Below are 23,877 nucleotides of genomic sequence, written 5' to 3'. Positions count from 1 at the left end.
CCTCTTGTGTGTTGGCTGCAGAACAGCCTCAGCCACTGCCATGCAAACCTGTGTCATGAATATTTCCCTTCTGTGGGAGTCCCTTGCTCTCCTCCAGCTGCCTCTCCCAGTCATGGAGAGCAGGGAGCTGTGGAGGGGCAGAGCCGCACTTCTGGCACAGAGACTAGTCCTGGGCGCTTAGCACATACCAGAGGGGCTCAGGATGGCAGTCCGTGCCCCACTCCGGTACTACCCAGTGCTATGCTGTTGCAGGATTTTGGAGATTACCAGGATGGTTACTACTCGGTGCAGACAACAGAGGGGGAACAGATTGCCCAGCTGATTGCTGGCTACATCGACATCATCCTGAAAAAGGTTGGTACTCATGTGGGTTGGGAGGGGAAGCCAAGTGCCTGTAACCAGCTCCTCACCTGAAGGACGTGCAAGATGCCCCCTCAGACTGCAGCTGGAGAGCTGTTGGCACACAGCCCTGCTGGGAGAGGCTGGGGACAAGCACTTGGAGGGGGGTCCTATGGGCCTGGTACGGTACCTTAGTCTGGACTGCTGGGAGAAGGGGAGTCTGGAATGTGTATGCTGGCTGACATGTTTTCTCTTTCCTCCACAGAAAAAGAGCAAAGACCACTTTGGGCTAGAGGGGGATGAGGAGTCCACCATGCTGGAAGACTCTGTGTCCCCTAAGAAGTAAGTCCATTGGAGCAAGTTAGATACTGAACAGAAGTTGAACTAACAGCATGCTCCAGCCAAACTTGTCATGCTGCACTGTCTGCAGGGAGAGCTGCCAGTCCTTCAGCTGCAGTTTTCACAGGAAGATTGGGGCCAGGGCCATGGGGATTCTTTTACACTAAGGGCTTGGTCTTGTCCATGAAGTTGTGGGTGCAGACAAGGTGCAGGCCCAGGGAGAGGTTTCTACTGTTCTGGAGAAGTATGGCCCATGTGCCCCCAGCTATAGCTAGTATTTCTTTCCTTTGCAGGTCGACTGTCTTGCAGCAGCAGTTTAACCGTGTGGGCAAGGCGGAGCTGGGTTCAGTAGCCCTGCCAGCCATCATGCGGACAGGGGCTGGAGGGCCAGAAAACTTTCAAGTGGGCACGATGCCACAGGCCCAACTGCAAATCACCAGTGGCCAGATGCACCGAGGGCACATGCCTCCTCTGGTAAGGTCTTCCTGTGCCCACTGCAGGGCAAAAACACTGAGATGTGGCCATTGAGGTGGTGCAGCCCCAGCCATCTAGCCAGATGTTAGCCTGCCCTGAAGAGCAGGGGCTCTGGTTGGTCCCGTGTGCTTGCTAGCCTTGCGAAGTTAGTGTCCACCCACACCCAATCTGCAAACTTTATCTCTATCTCCCTCTGACATTCTCAGCAGCCCTCAGACACATACGCTGCAGTTCTCTATGTGAGATCCATCCAGAGGTCTCCACCCTGGTATTTTTCCCTGGCCAGCAGTCGCAGAGCCTTGCCTTCCAGTCCTCAAGCTGAGTGCTGCTCTTAGCTGCTGGTCCCAGCCAGCTGCACTGATGCTGTGGTTTGCAGCAGATCCCTGCTGCTACTGGAGTTGGTGCCCTTCCCTGCATCCTTCTCTGCAGCCAAAGACACATTTGAGAAGGGCCAAAAGGGAGCCTATTTTCTCTGGCCCCATTCAGCCTGCCCCCAGACACAGCAGGGTTTACTGAAAAGCCTTGCGAAACCTCCCTTCATTTGCTGCAGCGTCCCTTCTCCCAGAGAGCACATGAACTACAGGATTCACTAGTACCTGCCCTTGGTAGCCAACCTGCTGTGGTGGAATGGGGCATTCTCAGGTGGGAGGTGCAGAGGGGACACCCCTGTGTTTCTGGCTGGCCCCTCTTTTTGCAGAGGTGCCTACTTAGAGCCCTTTCCTTGACAGCCTGTTCCCACCGTTTTGTGCTTGATCAAGTAAGCTGAATATTTGAGCTCAGACTTGGAGCCTCCACCATATCTCAATTTGTCCTTGTGTTACAGACTTCAGCCCAGCAGGCCCTGACTGGCACCATCAACTCCAGCATGCAGGCCGTACATGCAGCCCAGGCCACACTGGATGACTTCGAGACCTTGCCACCTCTGGGGCAGGATGCTGTGAGTGCCTAGTGAAGAGGGGATGCTGGCTTATTTGGGTTGGGAGGAACCTCTTTGGAAAGGGGTTGGTTGCTGGTCAGGCTGGATGTGGCTGGCTTCTTTCCCAGGAGAGGATTTCAGTAATTCCAGGAAGTTCTGCTCCCCCAAAAGAGGTCGAGTTGTATCCAGCTCTAGGGGCAGGAGCAGAAAGGATGCTTCATGTCTTGGACAGTTTTCCTGCCTCTCTCTTCTACGCTTTTGGCTTTAAAATAGGGATGAGGAGTCTTGGATGGTAACAGTTCTTCCTTCTTTCCTTCTTCCTTGCCTCCTCTCTCCTGCATCCCACTGTGTGAGCATGTGCACAGCTCCCCACCACAACCAGGCAGGGCTGACCCTGCTCACCTTCTTTCAGGCTTCCAAAGCTTGGCGGAAAAACAAGATGGATGAGTCGAAGCATGAGATCCATTCCCAAGTGGATGCTATCACTGCTGGCACAGCCTCGGTGGTCAATCTAACTGCAGGTAAGTGGAGGGTAGGGCAACTTGGATGCTCTGTCTGTGGGGAAGGCTTGGTTTCATCTGGCCTTTGGCTGGAGTCAAGGCACCTGCCCTCCCTCAGGGTCTGGAAAGAGCCAGCCTGTCCCAGCCAGGGCTAACTGAACCCTGACTGCTGCTAATGTGCCTGTAGAACCAGCCATGCTCCCACTGCCTTGAGACCTCCCCGACATCCCTGTCTATGCCCAGACTGTTGCTATTCCTTTCTCTGTCTTGGCTGATATATCGTCATCTGAGCCTCAAGTGTGTTGTCCAGTCCCTCACATAGCTGTGGTCGCTGCCACAGCATGCTGCAGCTCTCCTTCCCCACATTGTGAGCCCTGGTGGTGTCTCAAACCAGCTTCAGGACTGATGTGTCCACCCTTGAGACCCAGGAGCAAGAGGGGGTTATTCCTCCACTCCCAGAAAGGTGTATCGCATCAGTCACAGGCCTAGGGACGCTCTTGGAGTGTCACTGAAGTGTGTCCTTACTCTGACTCTTGTTTCCTCCCTGTGCAGGGGATCCAGCAGATACGGACTACACAGCCGTGGGCTGTGCTGTCACCACCATATCTTCTAACCTGACGGAGATGTCCAAGGGCGTGAAACTACTGGCTGCACTCATGGAGGATGAGGGAGGGAATGGACGGCAACTTCTGCAGGCAGCCAAGAACCTGGCAAGCGCTGTCTCGGACTTGCTGAAAACTGCACAGCCAGCCAGTGCTGAGGTGTGAGGGGAACAGGAGGGGTTGTAGGGGACATGGGGCTGAGGAGGCAGGTTGGAGGGAAGTGTGGTTTGAGGTAGGGTGGATTGAAGCAAAGGGGAGCAGCAGGGTGAGCCTGACTTACAGCGTGACTGATTTTTGCCTTGTTCCTTGCAGCCCCGTCAGAATCTCCTGCAAGCTGCTGGCCTTGTGGGACAGACAAGTGGAGAACTGCTGCAGCAAATTGGAGAAAGTGATACTGATCCTCGGTTCCAGGTGAGTGATGAGGCTCTGACTGTACCCGAAGGCACGTACTCAATAAAACCATCTGCCTTTGCACAGGATCATCCCTTTGGGACCTTTTCCAGCAGGAGGGGTCCTTGCTACAGCTTGGCCTGTGCATGGTGACTTTGCCAGGGGAAGGGACAGGCCATTTCCCATCTCTGTAGCTAGAGCCATGTCAAATAATGCCTCTTATCTTGTGGATTCTCGTGTAGATCCCAGAAAGCCGGCGTGCTTGGATCCTGCCCACCTCTGACCCAAAGACGGTAAAAAGGGGCTGTAGGCATGGCTTGGTGGTTTCTGCCCCTCTCTGATGTAAGGGCTGCTCCTTTGGGAACAATCAGCTGAATTCTTTGGAGAAGGGCACTTGTCAAAAAATCTGCTTTTCTTGTGATTGACTCTCAGAAGTTCATGCACTCGGGTCGCTCTTCCAGTGAAGTCTGCCATGTCAGTCCCCCCTCACAGCAACCTCTTGGCCCCTGTCTGCTTCCTCATGCCAGTGTTGGTGAGACTGTCTATGTGTCCAGATCAGGGAGCTGAACTGGCTGAAGCCTCATGTTTTTTTGCTGAGTTGGATTGGTTTCCTATGGCTGCTGGTTCCAGCACAAGGGAGGTAACAGAGCATGCTGGGGAGAGGGATCTAACCATAATATGGATTGAAACAGACTCCAGAACTCAGAGGTGTCTTTGTAGCATGGCCACATGGCCTGGATATGAGCAGAAATTCCTGGACAGAGAGCCAAAGAGAACAGAAAAGCTAGCAGTAGGGAAGGAGCAAATCAGAGGAAGACATGCACAGTCAGGGAAAAGCGATGAGCAGGAGCTGGTATGGGGGAGTGCTAGAACAGAGGCAGCCCAAGAGAGCCTGAGAAAGCAGCTGCAGCCTGTCTCTGCCCCTTGTGGATACCCTTCCTGCAGGTCTGACATCCCAAGTCTCTCATTGGATCAGTGGATGATAAAAGGGTCAAGGGGCAGATTTAGGAACTGAACCATAATTTGTATATGTGCAAGGCACTCTGCCCCTCAGCTGCAAGACCCGAGTGTATCTACTTCCTTCCTCTGTGCTCATCTGTCGGGATTGCTTCTTTTCTTTCATGGACAGTTGCTGTGGTTGGGGGCCTGGGGACTCCTGAGCTTGGTGCATGTGCTGTCCAGACTATTGTTGTATCTAGAACGGTGATGGATTGCAACAGAAATAGTCTTTGCTTGCAGGAGGTGAGGGAAAACAGGAAGAAATCCAAATGGGGGATGGTCAGAAATATTTTGGGGTTGGTGTCAGGAGGCTTAGCTGTAGTAGGGTGCAGGTATGCTGTGTGCGTGCTTGTACTTAAAAGGAGGATTCGGGCTGAGCAGTTGTTTAGCTGCAGTCTGCAATGGGATTGTACCTGCAGCAGCAGGCAGGGAGCTCTGTCCTATACATGGCACATCGTGTCAAGGTCTTTGACCAGCGTGCCGTGTACAGCAGTGTCTCAAGTGGGACAAGCACTTGCTGCCTAGCTCTGGCGCTGCTGGTAGAAACCAGCACTACATGGTGTTGGAACTAATTCTGAAAGCTGTGCCATGCTGTGAGGTCTGGTGTCCTTGCTAGGAGGCGGTTTGCCATGTGTGCTGACCAGTGCCTGTTGTGTGCTAGCAGGGCAGTTCTGTCTCCCCTACAGCCCATGGAAATGGAGAACATGTCACTATGCCCCTTTTTTAGCCCTGGGAACAACAAAGATGTGGCCCAAAGCTACAGAGCAGATGATCGTCTGCAGGACTTGCCTGTCAGATAGTTTCCAGTGTCTCCAGAGTGCAACTGACCAGTGTGTGTGGGCAGCATCTCCTGTTTGCCTGCAGTGTGGGACCTGTGGGTGGGCAATGCTGTAGGATGGTGTTGAGGGCTGCCCACTGTGTGACTGCACCCGTAGCTGGGTTTTGCCTGCAGTTTGGCCAAAGCCAAGTGTTTCTGTGAGGCGAAGCCTGGTGGTGCTGATGGTGTCCTGCAGCAGGTTCTTGCTGCAGTCCAGTCAGGGATTTGATGCAGGTCATTGCCTGTGGAGTGGACAGTGTCCAAGTCCTGGGTGTTGCAGGTGATGTTGCGTGTTGCCCAAGCTGCTGCTGGTCATGTTTGTGGTCAGGGCAGTGTCCTGGTGCCGGGAGCTGCCGCAGTGCGTACTGCGGCTTGAGGCAGGATTACTGTCTCGCTGCTGGCTGTTGCACACAGTAGGGATGGCACCGTAGTGTTGCCAGCCACACAAGCCACTCCAGGTGTTCAGTGCTGCCAGTGCTGGGCTGGGGTGGATGAAAGGCCCCCCGAGCTCATGTTTCCCTGCTGAATATTTCACGAGAGCTGTGTGAGTAGCTGGTGCACAGCTCCCATCCTGGTTCCTGTGCTGACCCTCTCCTTCCCCCCCAGGACATGCTCATGCAGCTGGCAAAGGCTGTGGCCAGTGCCGCTGCTGCACTGGTGCTGAAAGCCAAGAACGTGGCTCAGAAAACGGAGGACTCGGTGCTGCAAACGCAGGTGATCGCGGCCGCTACGCAGTGTGCCCTCTCCACCTCCCAGCTGGTGGCCTGCACCAAGGTAAGAAATCACCCTGGAGCTGAGCAGCGTTAACCCTTGCTTCAACATGGGTGCAAGCACTGCCTGAGAGGTGGCAGCTCCAGCCTGTACCACCCTGTGAAAGGGACTTGGAGTGGTTGTTTACTCTAGGAAAGTTGGGTCACAGGTGCACCAGGACCAACTCCTCATCCCCTCAAGCTGGAAGTTAGAGGTTTGGCTCCAGAAGTCTCAGCTGCCTCTGGCTAAGCATGCCTGGAGTAGCTGTCGCTGTGCCCAAATGCTGAATATCCTCTTTGGAGAAGCAGGGGTTGGGAATAGTAGTCATCTGTGTTGTAGGCTGTCTCTGTGCTGCTTGGTAGAGAACAGGAGCTCTATAGTGCCAGAGTCATGCTCACTGCCCAGCCTTTCTCCTCTCCTCCAGGTAGTGGCTCCCACAATCAGCTCACCAGTTTGCCAGGAGCAGCTAATTGAGGCTGGCAAGTTGGTGGCCAAATCGGCAGAGGGCTGCGTGGAGGCCTCCAAGGCAGCCACCAGTGATGACCAGCTCCTGAAGCAGGTGGGAGTGGCAGCCACGGCTGTCACCCAGGCCCTGAACGACCTGCTGCAGCATATCAAGCAGCACGCCACGGGCGGGCAGCCCATCGGGCGCTACGACCAGGCTACCGACACCATCCTCAACGTCACCGAGAACATATTCAGCTCCATGGGCGATGCAGGTGAGAGCAGCTAGTGGCACCTGGGGCAGGGCATAGAGAACAGGGCAGAGTGGGCTGGGGAAAGCACAGGTAAATGGAGCCTCCTTTCTTCCAGGGTCATGCCTCTGTGTAACTGCTGTGTGCTCCCTGGGCAGCTTGCCTGTGCCTTGCTGCAGTCTCATGCTCATGGGCCTGCTGTGGCTGGGTCTGCATCAAGCCTGCCAAGGGTGGGAGACAGTGTATGCAGAGCCTATGGTAGGCAGATATCAAGGAGCCATTGGCCATTGCTGGAGCCCTTGGGACTTCTTGACAGGCTGCCTTGCCTTCCTTTCCCAGGGGAAATGGTGCGGCAGGCTCGTATTCTGGCCCAAGCAACCTCTGACCTCGTCAACGCCATCAAAGCTGATGCAGAGGGAGAGACGGACCTGGAGAACTCGCGCAAGCTGCTGAGCGCGGCCAAGATTCTGGCCGATGCAACCGCCAAGATGGTGGAGGCTGCAAAGGTTTGTTGTGCAGGGGACAGAAGCAGTGGGAGAAGCTGCTGGCAGAATGAGTGCTTGTTTTGGCAGCCCAGACGGCTCCTGGCCTGCGCAGTGACTGCTACCCGATCTGACATCAGTAGCAGTGCAGCACGAACTTGGTGTGCTAGGCCCTCAGCTCCCCAGCAGTCCCTGCTTGGGGGAGTGGGTCCCTGACAAGAACTGGGATGCGGTTTGATGGCCAAGGCTTTCTCCTCTGCTCAGGGTGCTGCAAGAGCAGTGAGGCTGGAGGGAAGGGGGTTGGTTTCCAGCGTCCTGCGGCTCTCCAGAGTAAGGTCTTACACTGAGCTGAGGACCTATGCAATGATGTAGGGCTCTCTCCTGAAGCTACAGATGGTAACTGAGGAGTGATGTTGTTAACTCTTATATTGCTGAGCTCTTCTGGGTGGATTTCTGGCACCTCGACATCTCCCTTTCCTTGCTCCTGGTCCTGTAGAAAGCCAAACTGCTGGGGACACAGCCCAGTCTCAGGGCAGAGCACAGCAGCTGCTCTCAGGGAACAAGGGACCTGGTGGGTACTGTAAAGTTTGAGGGGTTTCATGTTTTGTCCAGGGAGCTGCAGCCCATCCAGACAGCGAGGAACAGCAGCAGCGGTTGCGTGAAGCAGCTGAGGGGCTCCGCATGGCAACGAATGCCGCAGCTCAGAATGCCATTAAGAAGAAGCTTGTGCACAAGCTGGAGGTGAGATTCCTAGCCTGGGCTCAGGCAGAGGACTGCTGGAATGTGGGGAGACACAGTGGGCTAGTGAGACCAGGCCACAAATCTGTGATCCCTGCACTTTCTGGAGTGATGAAGCTACTTTCGTATAGTTAATGAGTGTCCACACTATTCCCCGTAGAGACCTCTCCATTGCTCCCTGCTCTGTCATCTTCCTTCCTGGTCTCTGACCAGGTTCCTCCCTTCCTTTGAGGCAACTGCATTGCTTTGGGATGTCAGACTAATCCTCCACATCAAAGGTGCTGGGATGCTAAGCTCTTCCAGGTAGAGGCACAGCAGAAGCTTAGAAGGAGCTAGGGTGGGGAGCTGGGTCCCCCTTCTGTGGCAAGAGTGGTTCCTGGACCAGGGTTTCAGGACAGGCTGTCCTGCAGCCTGTGCAGTTGGCCACTCTGACACTAACCTGTGTCTTCCCCTCCCAGCACGCAGCCAAGCAAGCCGCAGCATCTGCCACCCAGACCATTGCTGCCGCGCAGCATGCAGCTTCCTCCAACAAGAATCCAGCAGCGCAGCAGCAGCTGGTGCAGAGCTGCAAGGTAAGGAGCGCGTCGTCCCTACGCCCCTGTGCTGTGAGGGCCCAGACTGTGACCCTAACGTCATCCCCCGCTCCAGCACTATCTGGTGGCCAAGACTGCGCCACCTGCTCCCATCCTCTCTGATCAGCCATGTTGTGGCACAACTGAGCCAGCTTGCCTCTGCCTTGGCTTTGTGCTCAGCCGCAGTAGGCCGGGCACACAAGAAGACAGCTCGTACCTTAGAGTCCTCAAATTCTGCCTTAAGAGTAGCTAATAATGCATTTTTAATGACTGTTCCTCTCCTTGGAAAACCTATCTGCAAAGGTATGGATGTTGCACCAGTACCCTGAGAGGAGACAGCTGGCCTTGACATCTACAAACCTCCCTCACTTCTGGGAAAAATGATGGAAAAACTGATATGAGACTGTCATTATGTTCTCATCTTATAACATGTTAATTCTGAGCAACCTTATTTTAAGGAAAAAAAAAAAGATTCTGTCAAAATCGGGGTGAGGCTTTTTGTGTTGATGGGGTACCTTTTTTATAAGATTGCAAGAAGGGTTGATAAAAAGATCTTTAAAAACTTTTAAACTTGGCTTAATACAATGCAACATCTTGAGCAAAGTATTAGCCTTGTGTAATATCAGTAGATTATGGGCTAAATGGGTTAGGAGTTAGTAAAGCACAGATCTCAGTTGTTGTTGGAGAGCAGGGCCCTGGGGATGGTGTTTTTAATGAAATTCTGCAGGGGCTAGGTTTATGTCCACCTCTGATTTTTTTTCTGTTTTTGTTTTTTGATCAATGATCTGGGAATAAACACAAAGTCTCTGTCAGTCAGATCTGCAGGTGGCAAAGCCTGAGAGAGCTGTAGGCAGTGGGCAGAGCAGGGCGGGCACACAGAGCAGTCTGGATGAGCCACTAAGCTGGACCAGCTGGAGGATGTGCTGTGTGTGCTTTGTGTCTCACCCTGGCTGGGCCTCTCCAGTGACTCTCTCTCTCTGGTCACAGGTTGTGGCAGATCAGATCCCAATGCTGGTACAAGGTGTACGAGGAAGCCAATCCCAGCCAGACAGCCCCAGCGCCCAGCTGGCTCTCATTGCTGCCAGCCAGAACTTCCTGCAGGTACCTGTACTCTGCTGTATCCGCTGTCTGCCAGGAGCATCCTGTGTGGGCTCTGACACTTGCACCCATTAGAAATTGTGTATTGTGCTGTCTGCCCCCACTAAGACGTTGGGGAGCCTATTGGACATGGGCAAGGAAGAGATACTGCATGTTATCCCATTCTCATGGCTTTTTCTTTGGACTTGCAGCCTGGTGGAAAGATGGTAGCTGCAGCCAAGGCCACTGTCCCCACCATTACAGACCAGGCCTCCGCTATGCAGCTCAGCCAGTGTGCCAAGAACTTGGCTGCAGCTCTTGCTGAGCTTCGTACGGCTGCACAGAAGGTAAGAGAGTTGTTCCTGTCCAGCTGCAGGGCCTCAGTTTTACTAAGCAGGGGCCAGCAGGGAGATGGGGATGGCCCTGTTACAAGGTGAGCTCTCTAAAACACCAAGGTGCATGCAGCTGTTGCCTCATTCATTTTTCCTTCTTCCTGTTGCAGGCTCAGGAGGCTTGTGGGCCCCTGGAAATAGACTCTGCCCTGGGCCTTGTGCAGAGCCTGGAGAGGGACTTACAGGAAGCCAAGGCAGCTGCAAGGGACGGCAAACTCAAGCCTCTGCCAGGAGAGACGGTAAGGGCTCTGGGAGGAGATGGCTCAGGCAGGGAATGGGGCTGGGTGAGCAAGCAGGAGCAGCAGGCAGTGGCACTGGATGGGGGTGATATGCTGGGGAGTAGTGGGTGCTGTGGCTGGGGTCAAAGAAGGGAGAGTGGGAAATGCATGGGTGGAGGCTGGAGGTGTAACCTGTCAATATGTTCTCACTGATCATCCTGCAGATGGAGAAGTGTGCCCAGGACCTGGGGAACAGCACAAAAGCTGTCAGCTCTGCTATTGCTCACCTCCTGGGGGAGGTGGCCCAGGGCAACGAGAACTACACAGGTACCATGCTCCAGGACTGAACTGGGAGATAGGGAAGGGCTAGGCCTTTGTTTTGTGTGTGGATTTCACCCCTTGGTAAAGATCACTTGTACTCAGGGGCAGCTGCTCCTGAGCACGGGACACAAACCAGAAGGCTCCAGGCAAATGAGGAGCCAAGTGGGACAGGAGGGAAGATCCCAGAAGTGGTGAGAGGAACAGCCCAGTCCCTTGGGCAGAGCATATTGGACATAGGGGTGCATTCTTGGGGGAGGACATGGTGTAGGTCTTGTCGCTTCTGCTGAGCCTCAGTCAGTGACTTACCTCTCTCCCCACAGGAATTGCTGCCCGAGAGGTGGCCCAGGCCCTGCGGTCACTCAGCCAGGCTGCCCGTGGCATTGCAGCCAACACCTCGGACCCGCAGGCTCAGAGTGCCATTCTGGAGTGCGCTGGCGATGTCATGGATAAAGCAAACAACCTCATTGAGGAAGCGCGAAAAGCAGTGGCCAAGCCTGGTGACCCAGAGAGCCAGCAGCGTCTGGCCCAGGTGAGAACTGGGCCCCGACACCCTCAGCAAGTCCTTGGCACATTGCTGAGGGCAGGGAAGGATGCAGGGCTGGTGGCAGCCACAGTGTGTGGGTTCTGCGAAAGAAGGCCCCTGCAGTACAGCACTGCTGGAGGAGATGTGCATGTGACAGTGACTGTTCTTGCTCTCTGCAGGTAGCTAAGGCAGTGTCTCAGGCCCTGAATCGCTGTGTGAACTGCCTCCCTGGACAGCGGGATGTGGACGCTGCCATCCGTACGGTGGGCGAGGCCAGCAAGAGGTTGCTGGCAGATTCGGTGAGTTTAGCCAGACCAGGATGAGATGGGGAAGCTTTGCAGTGGTGACATGAGCTAATTTATCTGTGCTGGATTCTTCTCTCCAGCATGTCCCTAAGTAGCCTTTCTGTCAGGAGGGGGTGGATTTCAAGGATATATTAACATCTTCAATGGTGTCAGCCTTATCCAGGACACACTGGGCTTTGTCAGGACTCGCCAAGCAGCAGTGTGCCAATTGCTGTCTGCTACCTGTTTGTGCTGCAAATCCCTGCTGCTGGAGAGCAGGGCAGCTGCCCTGGGGTTTTCTGGCCACAGACAATGTGTGCTTCTAGGTGCTAGATTTTCATCCTCCATCTCTGACTTCTTCCCAGTCTCTCTAGTGTTCCTAATCTCTTTCTCTGCCTCCAGTTCCCACCCAGCACCAAGAGCTTCCAGGAAGCACAGAGCCAGCTGAATCAAGCAGCAGCAGGACTCAACCAGTCCGCCAACGAGTTGGTGCAGGCATCGCGTGGCACCCCTCAAGACTTGGCCAAGTCCTCTGGCAAATTTGGGCAAGACTTCAATGAGTTCTTGCAGGCTGGAGTGGAGATGGCCAGCCTGTCCCCGGTGAGAGCAAATGCCTGTTGTTCTTGACAGATTGTGACTTGCCATATCATGAGAGGCCTTTGGGTACCCAGGAAGGTGTTTGACCATGGCCAAAGTAGCCAGGGGGTCAGTGGCTAGAGGATTGCCATGAGTAGCTGTGGCTAAAGCAGCCAGTGAGATGGGGTCTGGGGATAGGCTAAGCTGCAGTAGCAGGGGAAGAAGTGGCTTGGGTTGTTTCCACCAGTGTTAATCGGCAGTAGCAAGGATACAGCAGCAGGCAGACGAGCTGGGTTAGGGGAGCAGGCTTAGCCTGGAAACCACTGGAGACTGGGGCCAGGCTGCCAGAGGAGCCAGGGTGGAGGCTGGGTGGGCACGGAGCTTGGAAACCTGTAGGTGACTCTTCTTGGCTCCTTCCAGACTAAGGAAGACCAGGCGCAGGTGGTGTCAAACTTGAAGAGCATCTCCATGTCCTCCAGCAAGCTGTTGCTGGCTGCAAAGGCACTTTCTGCTGACCCCACAGCCCCCAACCTCAAGAACCAGCTAGCGGCAGCTGCACGGTAGGAGGAACTGTTTGCTGTACATAAAGGGAGGTGGGCAAGTGCCAAGGGCTTGTTCTGGGCCTGCAGCAGAGGGAGGTAGAATCTAGACCTGGTGCTTGCCTTCCTGGGGCTCAGCTTGCTGTGGAGCTCTCCTGAGGCCACTTGTTTGCAATAATCCTGACCTGGCTGCTCTATGGCAGTCTGTCAAAAGAGGTGGACCCTGATGAAGGTACAAATGTCCCTTAGCCAGAGCCTCTACCTGTTTGCTACAGCCAGGACATCCCCATGGCCAGGTCAATAAGCTATTTGCGGTAGCAGTGGGTCTGGGTGGTGGAGCTGGCGTTAAACCTTTGTTGTCTCTCCCTTGTTCTGGCAGGGCTGTGACTGACAGCATTAACCAGCTGATCACAATGTGCACCCAGCAGGCGCCAGGCCAGAAGGAGTGTGACAATGCCCTGAGGGAGCTGGAGGTGAGAAGAACCAAGAAACATCACGGAGGGACTTGGTGGCTGGGGTTCCCCTTTTGTGTGGGCTTGACTGGGTCAGCACGAGGTGGGGTGAAGGCTGGAGGCATCAGGTGCTGAGATTGCTGGGGAGGGAGATGGGCGGCTACGCCATGTTGCGGAAGGAGGGAGCGAAGAGGAGATGCCAGGGCACTGCCAGGCATGGGAGGTGGAGAGCACAGACCCTGCTACGGTGAACATATACTCCTTGATCTGACACCTGTGTCCCTGCAGACAGTGAAAGAGTTGTTGGAGAACCCCACTCAGACTGTCAATGACATGTCCTACTTCAACTGCCTCGACAGCGTCATGGAGAACTCCAAGGTGAGCCCTGAGCCTGGGAGTGGGGCTAGGAGTGAGGATAGAGAGGTTTGGGAGGGATGGAGGCAAAGGTGACAAAGGGAAGGCTGCTGCCTCACCTGGTTCCTTTTCCTCAAGGATATAAATATGCTGTTTATGAAGCATAGTGAGCTCTGAGCCTGGGAACACTGTAAAGGATGGGGGTATAGCCACTAACTGGTGGTTGGTGTCTCTTGCAGGTTCTGGGTGAGTCCATGGCTGGAATTTCCCAGAACGCCAAGAACAGCAAACTGCCGGAGTTTGGAGAGTCCATCAGTGCCGCCTCCAAAGCTCTCTGTGGCCTCACAGAGGCAGCAGCCCAGGTGAGATGTGCCCAGCCCCTTGTGTTACACCTTGTGCTTAGTTTCCACAGAGCCCCCTCCACTGCCCCTCGAAGCTTGACCTCTTAGTGCAGTAACTGGGGACACCTCCCTGTGCACCCACTTCCACGCCCCTGCCTGCTCTGTGGCTCTGGCTGCCTCTCCCATTGCGGGCACATTTTCACACCCTCTCTCACGTTCCCAGGCCGCCTACCTCGTGGGTGTTTCAGATCCCAACAGCCAGGCTGGACAGCAAGGCTTGGTAGACCCCACTCAGTTTGCCAGAGCTAACCAAGCTATCCAAATGGCCTGCCAGAACCTGGTGGACCCTGCCTGCACACAGTCCCAGGTGAGTACGAGATGGGGCACTGTGGTGGGCGTTTTCTTGGATAAAAGGGAATGAGAGACTAGCTGGGTCCGAAGAGTTGGCTGAGACTGTGGCTAGTGTCTCATCAGGCCTCATCAGCTGTACTGGGAACCAACTGGCAGCTTTGCCAAAACCGTGACAGTCCAGATGAGGGGCTGTGTGGGCATGCAGGACTTGGGTGATTCTTCTAGGGAGGCACAGGGTGAGAGCTGGTGTTCCTCTGCTGTGTCTGTCCTCTGCACACCCTGGTGCCCCATGTGGGCTTGGAGCTGGTGGGAGGGGAGAGTTGCAGGTGTGGGGAGACACTGGGGTCTGCCTCACTCTGCTTTTCTCCACAGGTGCTGTCAGCAGCCACCATCGTAGCTAAACACACCTCAGCCCTATGCAACACATGCCGGCTGGCCTCTTCCCGCACTGCCAACCCTGTCGCCAAGCGCCAGTTTGTCCAGTCGGCCAAGGAGGTGGCCAACAGCACAGCCAACTTGGTGAAGACTATCAAGGTATGGTCTCTGTGCCAAGGTGCTGTGGGTGGCCCTGCAGAGGTGGGCAGGGTGTAGGCAGCAGCTGGGTGGGGATTTGGGGAATGGTCGGGTTTAGGTAACTGCCTGGTTTCTCCTGTATGCCAGGCCCTGGATGGTGCATTCAACGAGGAGAACCGGGAGAGGTGCCGTGCAGCCACAGCCCCTCTCATAGAGGCTGTGGATAACCTGACAGCCTTTGCCTCCAACCCAGAGTTTGCCACCGTTCCCGCCCAGATCAGCCCTGAGGTGAGATCCCACAGGGGCAGGGAGTGGGCAGCCAGGCTGGGATGGGAACTGTCATAGGATGGGGAGGAGCTGTACTCAGCAGTGCCAGTCGCTGGTGAGCTTGGGATGGGGCCCTAGCACGAGCTCGTGCCTGGAGGGAATGCAAGGAGGCAGTAGAGAGCCCTGGGCTTAAGAGGCTGCTCCTGGGCCAGGACTGCAGGAGAGAGGGGTAATGTCCCTCACATAGGCCCCCCGCACGCCTACCTGTCTGGGTCACTGGGCCATCGTCTCCCTGCGCAGGGACGCAGAGCCATGGAGCCCATCGTTTCTTCTGCCAAGACCATGCTGGAGAGCTCTGCCGGCCTCATTCAGACTGCCCGCTCTCTAGCCGTCAATCCCAAAGACCCACCCCAGTGGTCGGTGCTGGCTGGCCACTCTCGCACTGTCTCTGACTCCATCAAGAAGCTGATCACCAACATGAGGTGCGTGTGGGCTGTGCTGTGGCTGGGCCATCTCACTGCGGCCTGCATCCTCAGCTGTGGCTCTGTTTTCAGTGATGAGTACACTTGTTTGGGGATGCTCTGAGTGAGCATTCCTGGGATGTTTTGGGCCATCTTGCTCCTGTTCTTGACCACTGCCTGGGGAAGGCAAGGGAAGGAAAGGAAGATGCAGTCTTTCATGTACTGCCACAGAGCTGGCGCTGTAATCCTGCAACGTTAAGACAGGTTGATTGCGGGGGATGATGCCAGTGTGCACGGGCTGGTGGGGTTGTGGTACCTGGCTTGGATTCTAGGTTGCTCAAGGCTAAGGAGAGGGGTCCTGCCCCTCACTGGCACCAGCCAAAGTTTGCGGTGAGGGGGTGGCATAGCACCTGCCAGTGCCGGGCAAACCTGGTGTGGTACTGATCCATCTGTCACACAGGGACAAAGCTCCTGGACAGAGGGAGTGTGACGAGGCCATCGAGGTCCTGAACAGGTGTATGCGGGAGGTGGACCAGGCTTCCCTTGCTGCCATTAGCCAGCAGCTGGCCCCCCGAGAAGATATTTCCCAGGAGGTGAGTGGCGGACATGCTGCTCCAAAGCCTTCCCAGCCCCAGCATGCCTGTCTCCTGCAAATGGGAAGTGCCAAACACCCAGCGTGTGTTCCTGCTGGCTTCCTCTGCTTTCACACAGGGCTTCTTTGCTGGCAGATCCCCGTGTTGCAGGGATCCATCCAAGCACAGGACAAGGCAGGCTTGTTTCAAACTCTCCCTTGTGGGCCAAGCACTGCTCCAGAAAGGGAAGCTCTGCCTTGCCACCCCCAGCTACAGCCTCTGCCATCACATCTCCTTTCTGGGCTCAGCTGCAAGACATGCTGCTAGCACCCTCCACAGTCTGCTCTGAAACCCTGGGACTAGCTCTCCTCCCAAGCTCAGGCCGGTTAGCCCTGGAAGGAGTGTTTCACAGGGATCTTCCTGTCCTCTGAGTCCTCGTCAATGTACAGCAGCTTTGTTTTGCTCCTGCATGGTTCAGGTGGTTATGTGACTGTCTGGCTCAGCTGCATGGAGCAGGGCTGTGCCTCTGTTGCAATATGCTGAGTTGTGCTGTACCTAGGAAATGATGTCTGGTCAAGCACTCCCTATATCCAGAGTTGAGAGTCCAGATATTCATCCAATAAACCAGCGCTTTGAAGCCCTGTGATCTTGTTGCTTGACTGGGACAGATGTCCTTCCTCCCCATCTCGCGGCAGAGCTCAGTGACACCAGCCCTGCTGTAACCTCATGCAATGTGCTGTTTTTACACTAGGCTTTGCACAACCAGATGATCACGGCTGTTCAAGAGATCAACAACCTGATTGAGCCAGTGGCCAGCGCAGCCCGGGCTGAGGCCTCCCAGCTGGGGCACAAGGTAACAGGAGGGGCTGGGATGGGGAGCTGTTGATTAGGTAGGTAAGTGTGCATGGAGGGGCTCACACTGGGATGGAGGCTCTAGTCAGCCTGTGATAGAAGGTGCTGACGCTAATGCTGCTCTTTCCTAGGTGTCCCAGATGGCTCAATACTTTGAGCCACTCATTATGGCAGCTATTGGAGCTGCCTCCAAAACACCCAACCACCAGCAGCAGATGAACCTCCTGGACCAGACTAAAACGCTGGCTGAGTCTGCCCTGCAGATGTTGTACACAGCCAAGGAGGCTGGTGGGAACCCCAAGGTGAGCAGGAGGTACATGTCTGTGGCATGTTCTCCTTTGCATGTGGATTAAGTATGAGAGGCTTCAACATGTGCCACAATGGAGTGTGTACGTGTGCTGGACACGGAAACCTGAGAAGAGGTAGTCTGGAGGGGAGCGAAGAGATGCTCCCAGGACATGCCAAAGTGCATGCATGTGTGCGCACGTGCACAGGATAAGTGTGCGGCATCCCCCATGGGTGGGAAGGCTCTGGGGAGCAGCTGCCTTCTTTCACTCTGGCTTGTCCTTGTAGCAAGCTGCCCACACCCAGGAGGCTCTGGAGGAGGCCGTGCAGATGATGAAGGAAGCCGTGGAGGACCTGACCACCACACTGAATGAGGCAGCCAGCGCAGCAGGTGTCGTTGGGGGCATGGTGGACTCCATCACCCAGGCTATCAACCAGGTGAGAGGACCACAGAGAGGGCCAGGTTGAAGCCGGGGGTGAGAGAGAGGAGGAGTCAGGGTTAAACTCTACACTGGACACTGTCATTGCTCATCTTCCTGGGGATCCCCTTGCTTGGGGAGGAGAGCAAACAGGGCATTGAGCTTAAACAGGACAAAAAAGCAAGGAGAGGTGCACACTGATATTCAGATCTGCCTCCTTGGAGCTCCAGAGGTCAGACTGGGGGAGGGAGCACTCGGAGCAGCCTGGGGCCATTGTGAGTGTAGGCCCCAGCAGGTTAGCACAAGCGTCCTGCTGTGGTGCAGAGTCAAGGAGGGTCTGTGGGGTGGGGCTGGAGCCAAACTCTTCTGGTCTTCTCTTGCAGCTGGATGAGGGGCCAGTGGGTGAGCCAGAGGGGTCCTTTGTGGACTACCAGACCACCATGGTGAAGACAGCCAAGGCTATTGCAGTGACTGTGCAGGAGATGGTGAGTGCCAGGGCCTGCAAGCATGCCATTCCCCCCTCTATGCCCCTGCTCAAGAGGGGAAGGAAACAGACAGTGGGGCCACGGTCTCACCCAGCTCAGGGACACTGCCCTCCTTGCTTGCCTGCCCCAACATAGGGTCTCTCTGACTTCTGCTCTTCTTCCACCTGCAGGTCACCAAATCCACCACAAACCCAGATGAGTTGGGCATACTGGCCAACCAGCTCACCAATGACTATGGGCAGCTGGCCCAAGAGGCCAAGCCAGCTGCACTCACTGCTGAGAACGAGGAGGTAGGAGCAGTGAAACCATGAGGTCTCCCAGTGAGTGTGGGGAGAAGTACTAGCCTATGTCATGGGGAAGAACAGGATTTCCTGGAGTGTGAGAGCAGAGATCAGGAGGCCCTCAAACTTCCTGTTGGAGGTGAGGGGAGGCAGCATTCAGACCTCCCCTGCAACCATGTGTGGAAATATGGAGCAAAGCTGCATTTCCTTTTGGCAGGGCAGCAGTAGATCTCCTGAATGGGAGGACTGGCAGAGATGGGCAGGATTGGGGAGTCCTGTTTGGAGCTGAGTGGGGGTGGTTGGTTTCCCATTGGGTATCACGGATACAAGGGTTAGTTCCCTTCTGGCTCTCATGTGTGTTTGCTTCCAGATTGGCTCCCATATCAAGCGCCGGGTGCAGGAGCTGGGTCACGGCTGCGCTGCCCTGGTAACCAAGGCCGGAGCCCTGCAGTGCAGCCCCAGCGATGCATATACCAAGAAGGAGCTGATAGAGAGTGCCCGTAAGGTTTCCGAGAAGGTGAGCAGCCCAGAGAGTCCCAGAACGGGTAGCAGGAGAAAGGGGGAACAGCGTGGTGAGGCAGATGGAGGGAGGGATGTTGGATCAAGCCACCAGCCCTCTGAGCTGCCGTGCTGGCTTCTCCCGTAGCCCTGCTGGGCTCTACGTGCACTCTCAGCCATGCTTGCCCTGGCACAATTCAGCGGACAGGGTGGAGGATAGATCCCCCTCTGACTGTCCAGGCACCATAATAGCAACTTTCACTGTGCTGGGCAAGTGTGATGTCCAGGTGCTGCCTGCTGACCTGCTGGCAGTGACTTGCCAGAGGAAACTAAATTCCACAGTGATGGCAGCCCAGGCTCCTCTAAATCAGCCCTTTTAGTGGTATGTATAGCATTTGCTGCATCTCTAGCAAGCCTGCAGCTCATGTTGGGTGGTAGATCTCTGCTGCACCTTTTGCTGGTATGGTAGAAAGCATCCTGTCTGTCAGTCTAGAGAACACGCTTATTAATAACAGACAAAAACATGGCTAAAAAAAATCTCGTTGATAAGGGTAGATCTGCAGTACTTGCAAGCAAGATTACAAAAGCAAAACAAACACTTTGTTCATGCTGCCTGACACGTGTCTGCATGCTCAGGGCCTCCTGCGGGTTCTTCCTTTCCAAGATTACTTTCCATCAGGAAACTTATTCTCCTATGACTGTTTGCCAAAGTAGAGAAATTGAGTTTAACAGTTAAAGAAGGAATGAGGTATAACATTTTGATACCCATCATTCAAACCTTACTCATTTGGAAATTATCAGAGTCCTATATCTCCTGTACCTCCAAACATGATAGGTACAAAATATAAATAAATGAAAGTTAACAAAGGGTGGTCAAACCACACAGTTTCTGTTTCCTTCCTCGTTTGAATCTGTCCTGGAGAGGTGTCAAAGAACGTGTACAGTAGGGGCTGCCTGCATTTGCTCTGCTCTCCAAGTCACCCTGCATGTTTCCTTCAGGTGTCTCACGTGCTGGCAGCCCTGCAGGCTGGGAACCGCGGGACTCAAGCCTGTATTACAGCAGCCAGTGCTGTCTCTGGCATCATTGCTGATCTCGACACCACCATCATGTTTGCCACCGCAGGAACCCTCAATCGGGAGAACTCAGAGACCTTCGCTGACCACAGGTAACAGGGCGGGAGATATAACACCTCGTCTGGTCTTTGCCCAACCAGAGTTGGGGGGTCAGGCTGTGTCCCACAGTCTCTTATCTTTCTTGGCTGTGGATCAGCCCCAAGGAAACCTGCAAGGTCCAGATTGTGCCGGCTCTGTTTCCCTCTTATCTCATATATTCCCTCTTATAAGGCAGGGCTTAAGATCTTTCTGAATCCCTGACACACACATGAATTGTACTCTCCCTCTATGTTGCAGCATATGGCCAAGCTCCTGGCACATTGTCCCGATGTGGCTACACAAGGAGTGTATGTGCATGTAGAGAGCACGTGTTTGTCTATCAGTCCTTAACATGCTGCATAAATGCACATATACAGGGCTGTATGCTCTCTGACCCTTGTTCTCCCCAGGGAGGGCATCTTGAAGACAGCCAAGGCGCTGGTAGAGGACACCAAGGTGCTGGTGCAGAATGCTACGGCCAGCCAGGAGAAGCTAGCCCAGGCTGCCCAGTCCTCTGTGTCCACCATCACGCGCCTGGCAGAAGTGGTGAAGCTGGGTGCTGCCAGCCTAGGCTCTGAAGACCCTGAGACTCAGGTAGGAATGGGTGTCTGGGATGAAAAGAGGCTGCTTTTATCTTTCTTGAGGGAGTTGGAGTTGATTGTTTAGGGTGTTGTGTGGTGTTCTGGGCTGGACTCTGCATGTCTTGGTGAGGACTGGCTGGGTTTTGGCTGATGCCAGCAGAGCTGGCTGAGCTGGACTGTAGGTACACTGGGTGCATCTGTGCCCAGGTGTCTCGCTTGTGGGCCACCACCAGCCTCAGTGTGACTGTTGCTAAGCCATTACCCTGGTCTTGCTTTTTCCCCAGGTGGTTCTGATCAATGCCGTGAAGGATGTGGCCAAGGCACTTGGAGACCTGATCAGTGCCACCAAGGCAGCTGCTGGCAAAGCTGGGGATGACCCTGCTGTCTACCAGTTGAAGAACTCTGCCAAGGTCTGAGTTGGGGTGTGCTGGGCTGATGGGAAAGAGGGGATGGGGCAGGAGGGCTGGAGAAAGGGTAGGAGGCCTTCTGTCCTTGTCTGGGGGCAGGTGAGGAACTGGGAGACAGATTCAGGGGGAAGGGGGTGGGCACAGAAATGGTGGGGGCATGACATGCAGAGGAAGCACTGCTGGAGGAAGAAAGTGAGGTGATGTGAGTGGGGTTATGCGGAATGGGCAATTTGGGGCCAAATCAAGATGGAAGAAAAGGTGTTGGCAGCATCCGAGAGCTTGCATGGGACCTAGCATGGCTCTTTTCTCCCTTCAACAGGTGATGGTCACAAATGTCACTTCCTTGCTGAAGACGGTGAAGGCCGTCGAGGATGAGGCCACGAAGGGGACGCGGGCACTGGAGGCCACGATAGAGCACATACGCCAAGAGCTGGCAGTGAGTATTGGCTGGGCTCTGAACCAGGCAGCCTTGGTGCCTCAGTTCATGTCCCATCTGCCAGCTGCCTTTACAACTCACCTCTGCCTCTGTCTTACAGGTCTTCTCCAGCCCAGTGCCTCCTGCCAAGACCTCAACTCCAGAGGACTTCATCCGCATGACAAAAGGCATCACAATGGCAACAGCCAAGGCTGTGGCTGCTGGGAACTCATGTCGGCAAGAGGACGTCATTGCCACAGCAAACCTGAGCCGTCGTGCCATTGCTGATATGCTGCGTGCCTGCAAGGTACCGTCACGTGGGTGGGTTTTCTTGATGGGAAAGGGACATGAGTCCAGTGCAGGTGTGTGGGGGGCAGTGTGCACCCTACCAGTGGCTGCAGGTGCCCTGGGACAAGCCCAGTTGTTGCTCAGGGCTGTGGAGGAGCATCTGGATGTGAATCAGGGCTCACGGTCTCTGGTTTTCAGGAAGCTGCCTACCACCCAGAGGTGAGCGCAGACGTGCGGCAGCGGGCGCTGCGCTTCGGCAAGGAATGTGCTGATGGTTACCTGGAGCTTCTGGAGCATGTACTGGTGGTGAGTGTCTCTACCCCTACTCCCACAGTTTCCAGAGGCAGCCCTTGGACACCAGGGTGCTGCCCAAATCCTCAAATTCCTCTAGGCTCTGCAACCTCCCTCAGATCCTTTCGCACACTCCCCCTTGCTGCCTTTACGTGAACTGCATGTAGCCAGACCCCTGTTGTGGTGCTGAAGGCGAGGTGAAGGGGTGTTGTCACGGCCACCTGTGTGCAGGTCTGACTGCCTGATCCAGGAAGGCCTATTCTTTAGTTCCTGGCATAAAGAAGAGACCTGCTTCCTGACTTGAGACTGCACAGCACACAGCTCCACACAGGCTGCCTGCCTAAGTCTTTATCCAGTGCTCCTGGGGAGTTGTACAGCTTTGCTGAACTCTGTGCTGAGCAGCTTCAGTGCTGCAGTGCCCTGGTGTTAAAGTTGCTTTGGTTTGAACTAGGCAATGGCATCTTTGAGAGCCAGTGCTGGATTCCTCTTCCACTCCCTGCCCCTGTACCTAGTGTGTGGCCCCATCTCTATCCCCAGTCCTGTACAAAAAAGGAGCATCTCCCATTTTCCCTGATTGCTTAGACTGGCAAAATTAAGGTGAGCAGGGATGGGAGTGCTCCTTATAATTACTTAAGGAAGCAGATGTCAGAGAGATGAACAGTCTCTAAAGAGAGGTATTTGGCCAACAACAGATGGAGATTAACTGGCCGTAAACAGATGGAGGCAGGAAATTCAACAACACAGGAACAAAGTCCTGAAGCAGCTTCCATTAAGAGTGGTGGGAGTAAGAAACTTCAGCAAGTGTGAAAGCAGAGCTTGTTAAGCTTGTAGAAGAGAGTGTTACATGAGCAGCGTCTGCAGCGGCAGAGCTGTTGACTGCAAAGGCCAGCTGCACCCTTTTGATCCACTCTCGTTATAGCTTACTCCTCCAGAGTAATTCAGTTGACTGCTTTAATTAGCTCTCTACAAGATCAGTGTGGTTTACATGGAGCAAATTAAGAATGGATTAGACAAGGGATTGGAAGAAGGGATCCAGTGAAGTAGTTGCAGTAGTTTGCATTCTTGGCGAGATGGTAAAGATAAAGATGAGTTTGCTGGAAAGATGCACAAAACCGATGCCTGTGGAGCTTCCAATAACCCTGGAACTAGAGTAACAAAATTAGTGAGGATTTGACTAAGCTAGTTAAATGGGGTTGTTTAAACACATGTTGCGATTCACTAAATGCAAGGCCAGAGAGCTCGGAACGATTAGTTTCCCACAAAGAAAGCTGAGGTCCTTTAGGAAGAGTGTAACTAGCACTGGCAGAACAAAGAGAAGGTGGGCGGGAATTGATGGCTGGAGACTGAAACCAGACACAGGTGAAATCAAAGTTTTGTCTGAAGGAGCTGACCTCTGGGATACAATCCCGAGGGAAGCAGTGGGTTTTCTGTGCTCTGAATGTAGATCAAATGTCTTTCTGGAAGATGCTTTATCCACACAGAAGTCATCACAGCCAAGACCGAAGTACTAGGTGAAATTCTCTGGCTGACCTGTTGTTAACAGATGATTGGGCTGATGACTTAGTGTAGCAATTCCTAAGGTCAGCCTACTTGCTGAAGCATGCTATTTGACTGTATTTTGGGTGTAACTGTCCAACTGACATGTGATGTCTCCTTAATAGCGGTCATGTGGTACATCTTGTACAGTGCTCACTAGAGGTGCATTTTAGTAAGCTTACAGCCTCCAGGGTACATTTAGCTCTAGATAGAAACCATTTAGCAATTTTAAATACATTGTCAGAGCAGACAGCAGACTTAAGAATATGGCACTTTGTCCGGACGTGCTTATGATAACAAACTGGCTGTCACTGTGTACTGTCACCTTGGGGATTTTTTGCCATGTGCAAGTCCTGCAGATTTGCTAGGATGGCACCACACAAGTCCGGAACAAAATTCCTGTAAGAGTCAGCACTGGACTCCCACAGCCCTCACACCACGCCGATCTGTGAAGGCAGGAGCCGAGAACTGGTCACATTTATGAGAGGGCGGCAGGTTCCTGAAGAGCAGTAGGTAGAAAGGACATGGAGGTG

At 54.4% G+C, this 23,877-nt stretch overlaps 1 protein-coding gene across 2 annotated transcripts in view; it reads left to right on the top strand.

Annotated features, from left to right (window-relative positions):
- The window catches only part of LOC135324921 (talin-1), a 59,854-nt gene that overhangs the window by 27,513 nt on the left and 8,464 nt on the right, over positions 1 to 23,877 (top strand). Inside the window, exons 11-51 of one of the 2 annotated variants that reach the window (XM_064502005.1) lie at positions 253 to 354; positions 605 to 681; positions 972 to 1,152; positions 1,976 to 2,089; positions 2,481 to 2,589; positions 3,121 to 3,329; positions 3,483 to 3,581; positions 3,803 to 3,853; positions 5,983 to 6,150; positions 6,551 to 6,845; positions 7,161 to 7,327; positions 7,916 to 8,044; positions 8,500 to 8,613; positions 9,601 to 9,714; positions 9,903 to 10,037; positions 10,193 to 10,321; positions 10,525 to 10,627; positions 10,942 to 11,150; positions 11,324 to 11,443; positions 11,831 to 12,028; positions 12,425 to 12,564; positions 12,923 to 13,016; positions 13,284 to 13,373; positions 13,589 to 13,711; positions 13,914 to 14,057; positions 14,414 to 14,575; positions 14,702 to 14,842; positions 15,122 to 15,303; positions 15,743 to 15,875; positions 16,606 to 16,707; positions 16,838 to 17,008; positions 17,280 to 17,429; positions 17,794 to 17,895; positions 18,066 to 18,185; positions 18,547 to 18,693; positions 19,674 to 19,840; positions 20,237 to 20,420; positions 20,692 to 20,817; positions 21,134 to 21,250; positions 21,351 to 21,536; positions 21,716 to 21,823. In XM_064502005.1, the coding sequence (XP_064358075.1) occupies positions 253 to 354; positions 605 to 681; positions 972 to 1,152; positions 1,976 to 2,089; positions 2,481 to 2,589; positions 3,121 to 3,329; positions 3,483 to 3,581; positions 3,803 to 3,853; positions 5,983 to 6,150; positions 6,551 to 6,845; positions 7,161 to 7,327; positions 7,916 to 8,044; positions 8,500 to 8,613; positions 9,601 to 9,714; positions 9,903 to 10,037; positions 10,193 to 10,321; positions 10,525 to 10,627; positions 10,942 to 11,150; positions 11,324 to 11,443; positions 11,831 to 12,028; positions 12,425 to 12,564; positions 12,923 to 13,016; positions 13,284 to 13,373; positions 13,589 to 13,711; positions 13,914 to 14,057; positions 14,414 to 14,575; positions 14,702 to 14,842; positions 15,122 to 15,303; positions 15,743 to 15,875; positions 16,606 to 16,707; positions 16,838 to 17,008; positions 17,280 to 17,429; positions 17,794 to 17,895; positions 18,066 to 18,185; positions 18,547 to 18,693; positions 19,674 to 19,840; positions 20,237 to 20,420; positions 20,692 to 20,817; positions 21,134 to 21,250; positions 21,351 to 21,536; positions 21,716 to 21,823 (5,712 nt within the window). The remainder of the gene's footprint in view (positions 1 to 252; positions 355 to 604; positions 682 to 971; positions 1,153 to 1,975; positions 2,090 to 2,480; positions 2,590 to 3,120; positions 3,330 to 3,482; positions 3,582 to 3,802; positions 3,854 to 5,982; positions 6,151 to 6,550; positions 6,846 to 7,160; positions 7,328 to 7,915; positions 8,045 to 8,499; positions 8,614 to 9,600; positions 9,715 to 9,902; positions 10,038 to 10,192; positions 10,322 to 10,524; positions 10,628 to 10,941; positions 11,151 to 11,323; positions 11,444 to 11,830; positions 12,029 to 12,424; positions 12,565 to 12,922; positions 13,017 to 13,283; positions 13,374 to 13,588; positions 13,712 to 13,913; positions 14,058 to 14,413; positions 14,576 to 14,701; positions 14,843 to 15,121; positions 15,304 to 15,742; positions 15,876 to 16,605; positions 16,708 to 16,837; positions 17,009 to 17,279; positions 17,430 to 17,793; positions 17,896 to 18,065; positions 18,186 to 18,546; positions 18,694 to 19,673; positions 19,841 to 20,236; positions 20,421 to 20,691; positions 20,818 to 21,133; positions 21,251 to 21,350; positions 21,537 to 21,715; positions 21,824 to 23,877) is intronic. The other variant, XM_064502006.1, reaches the window with a different exon arrangement.

This window comes from Dromaius novaehollandiae, chromosome Z (assembly GCF_036370855.1).
Source record: "Dromaius novaehollandiae isolate bDroNov1 chromosome Z, bDroNov1.hap1, whole genome shotgun sequence".
Lineage (NCBI taxonomy): Eukaryota > Metazoa > Chordata > Aves > Casuariiformes > Dromaiidae > Dromaius > Dromaius novaehollandiae.
This window is presented reverse-complemented; position numbering and strand designations above follow the sequence as displayed.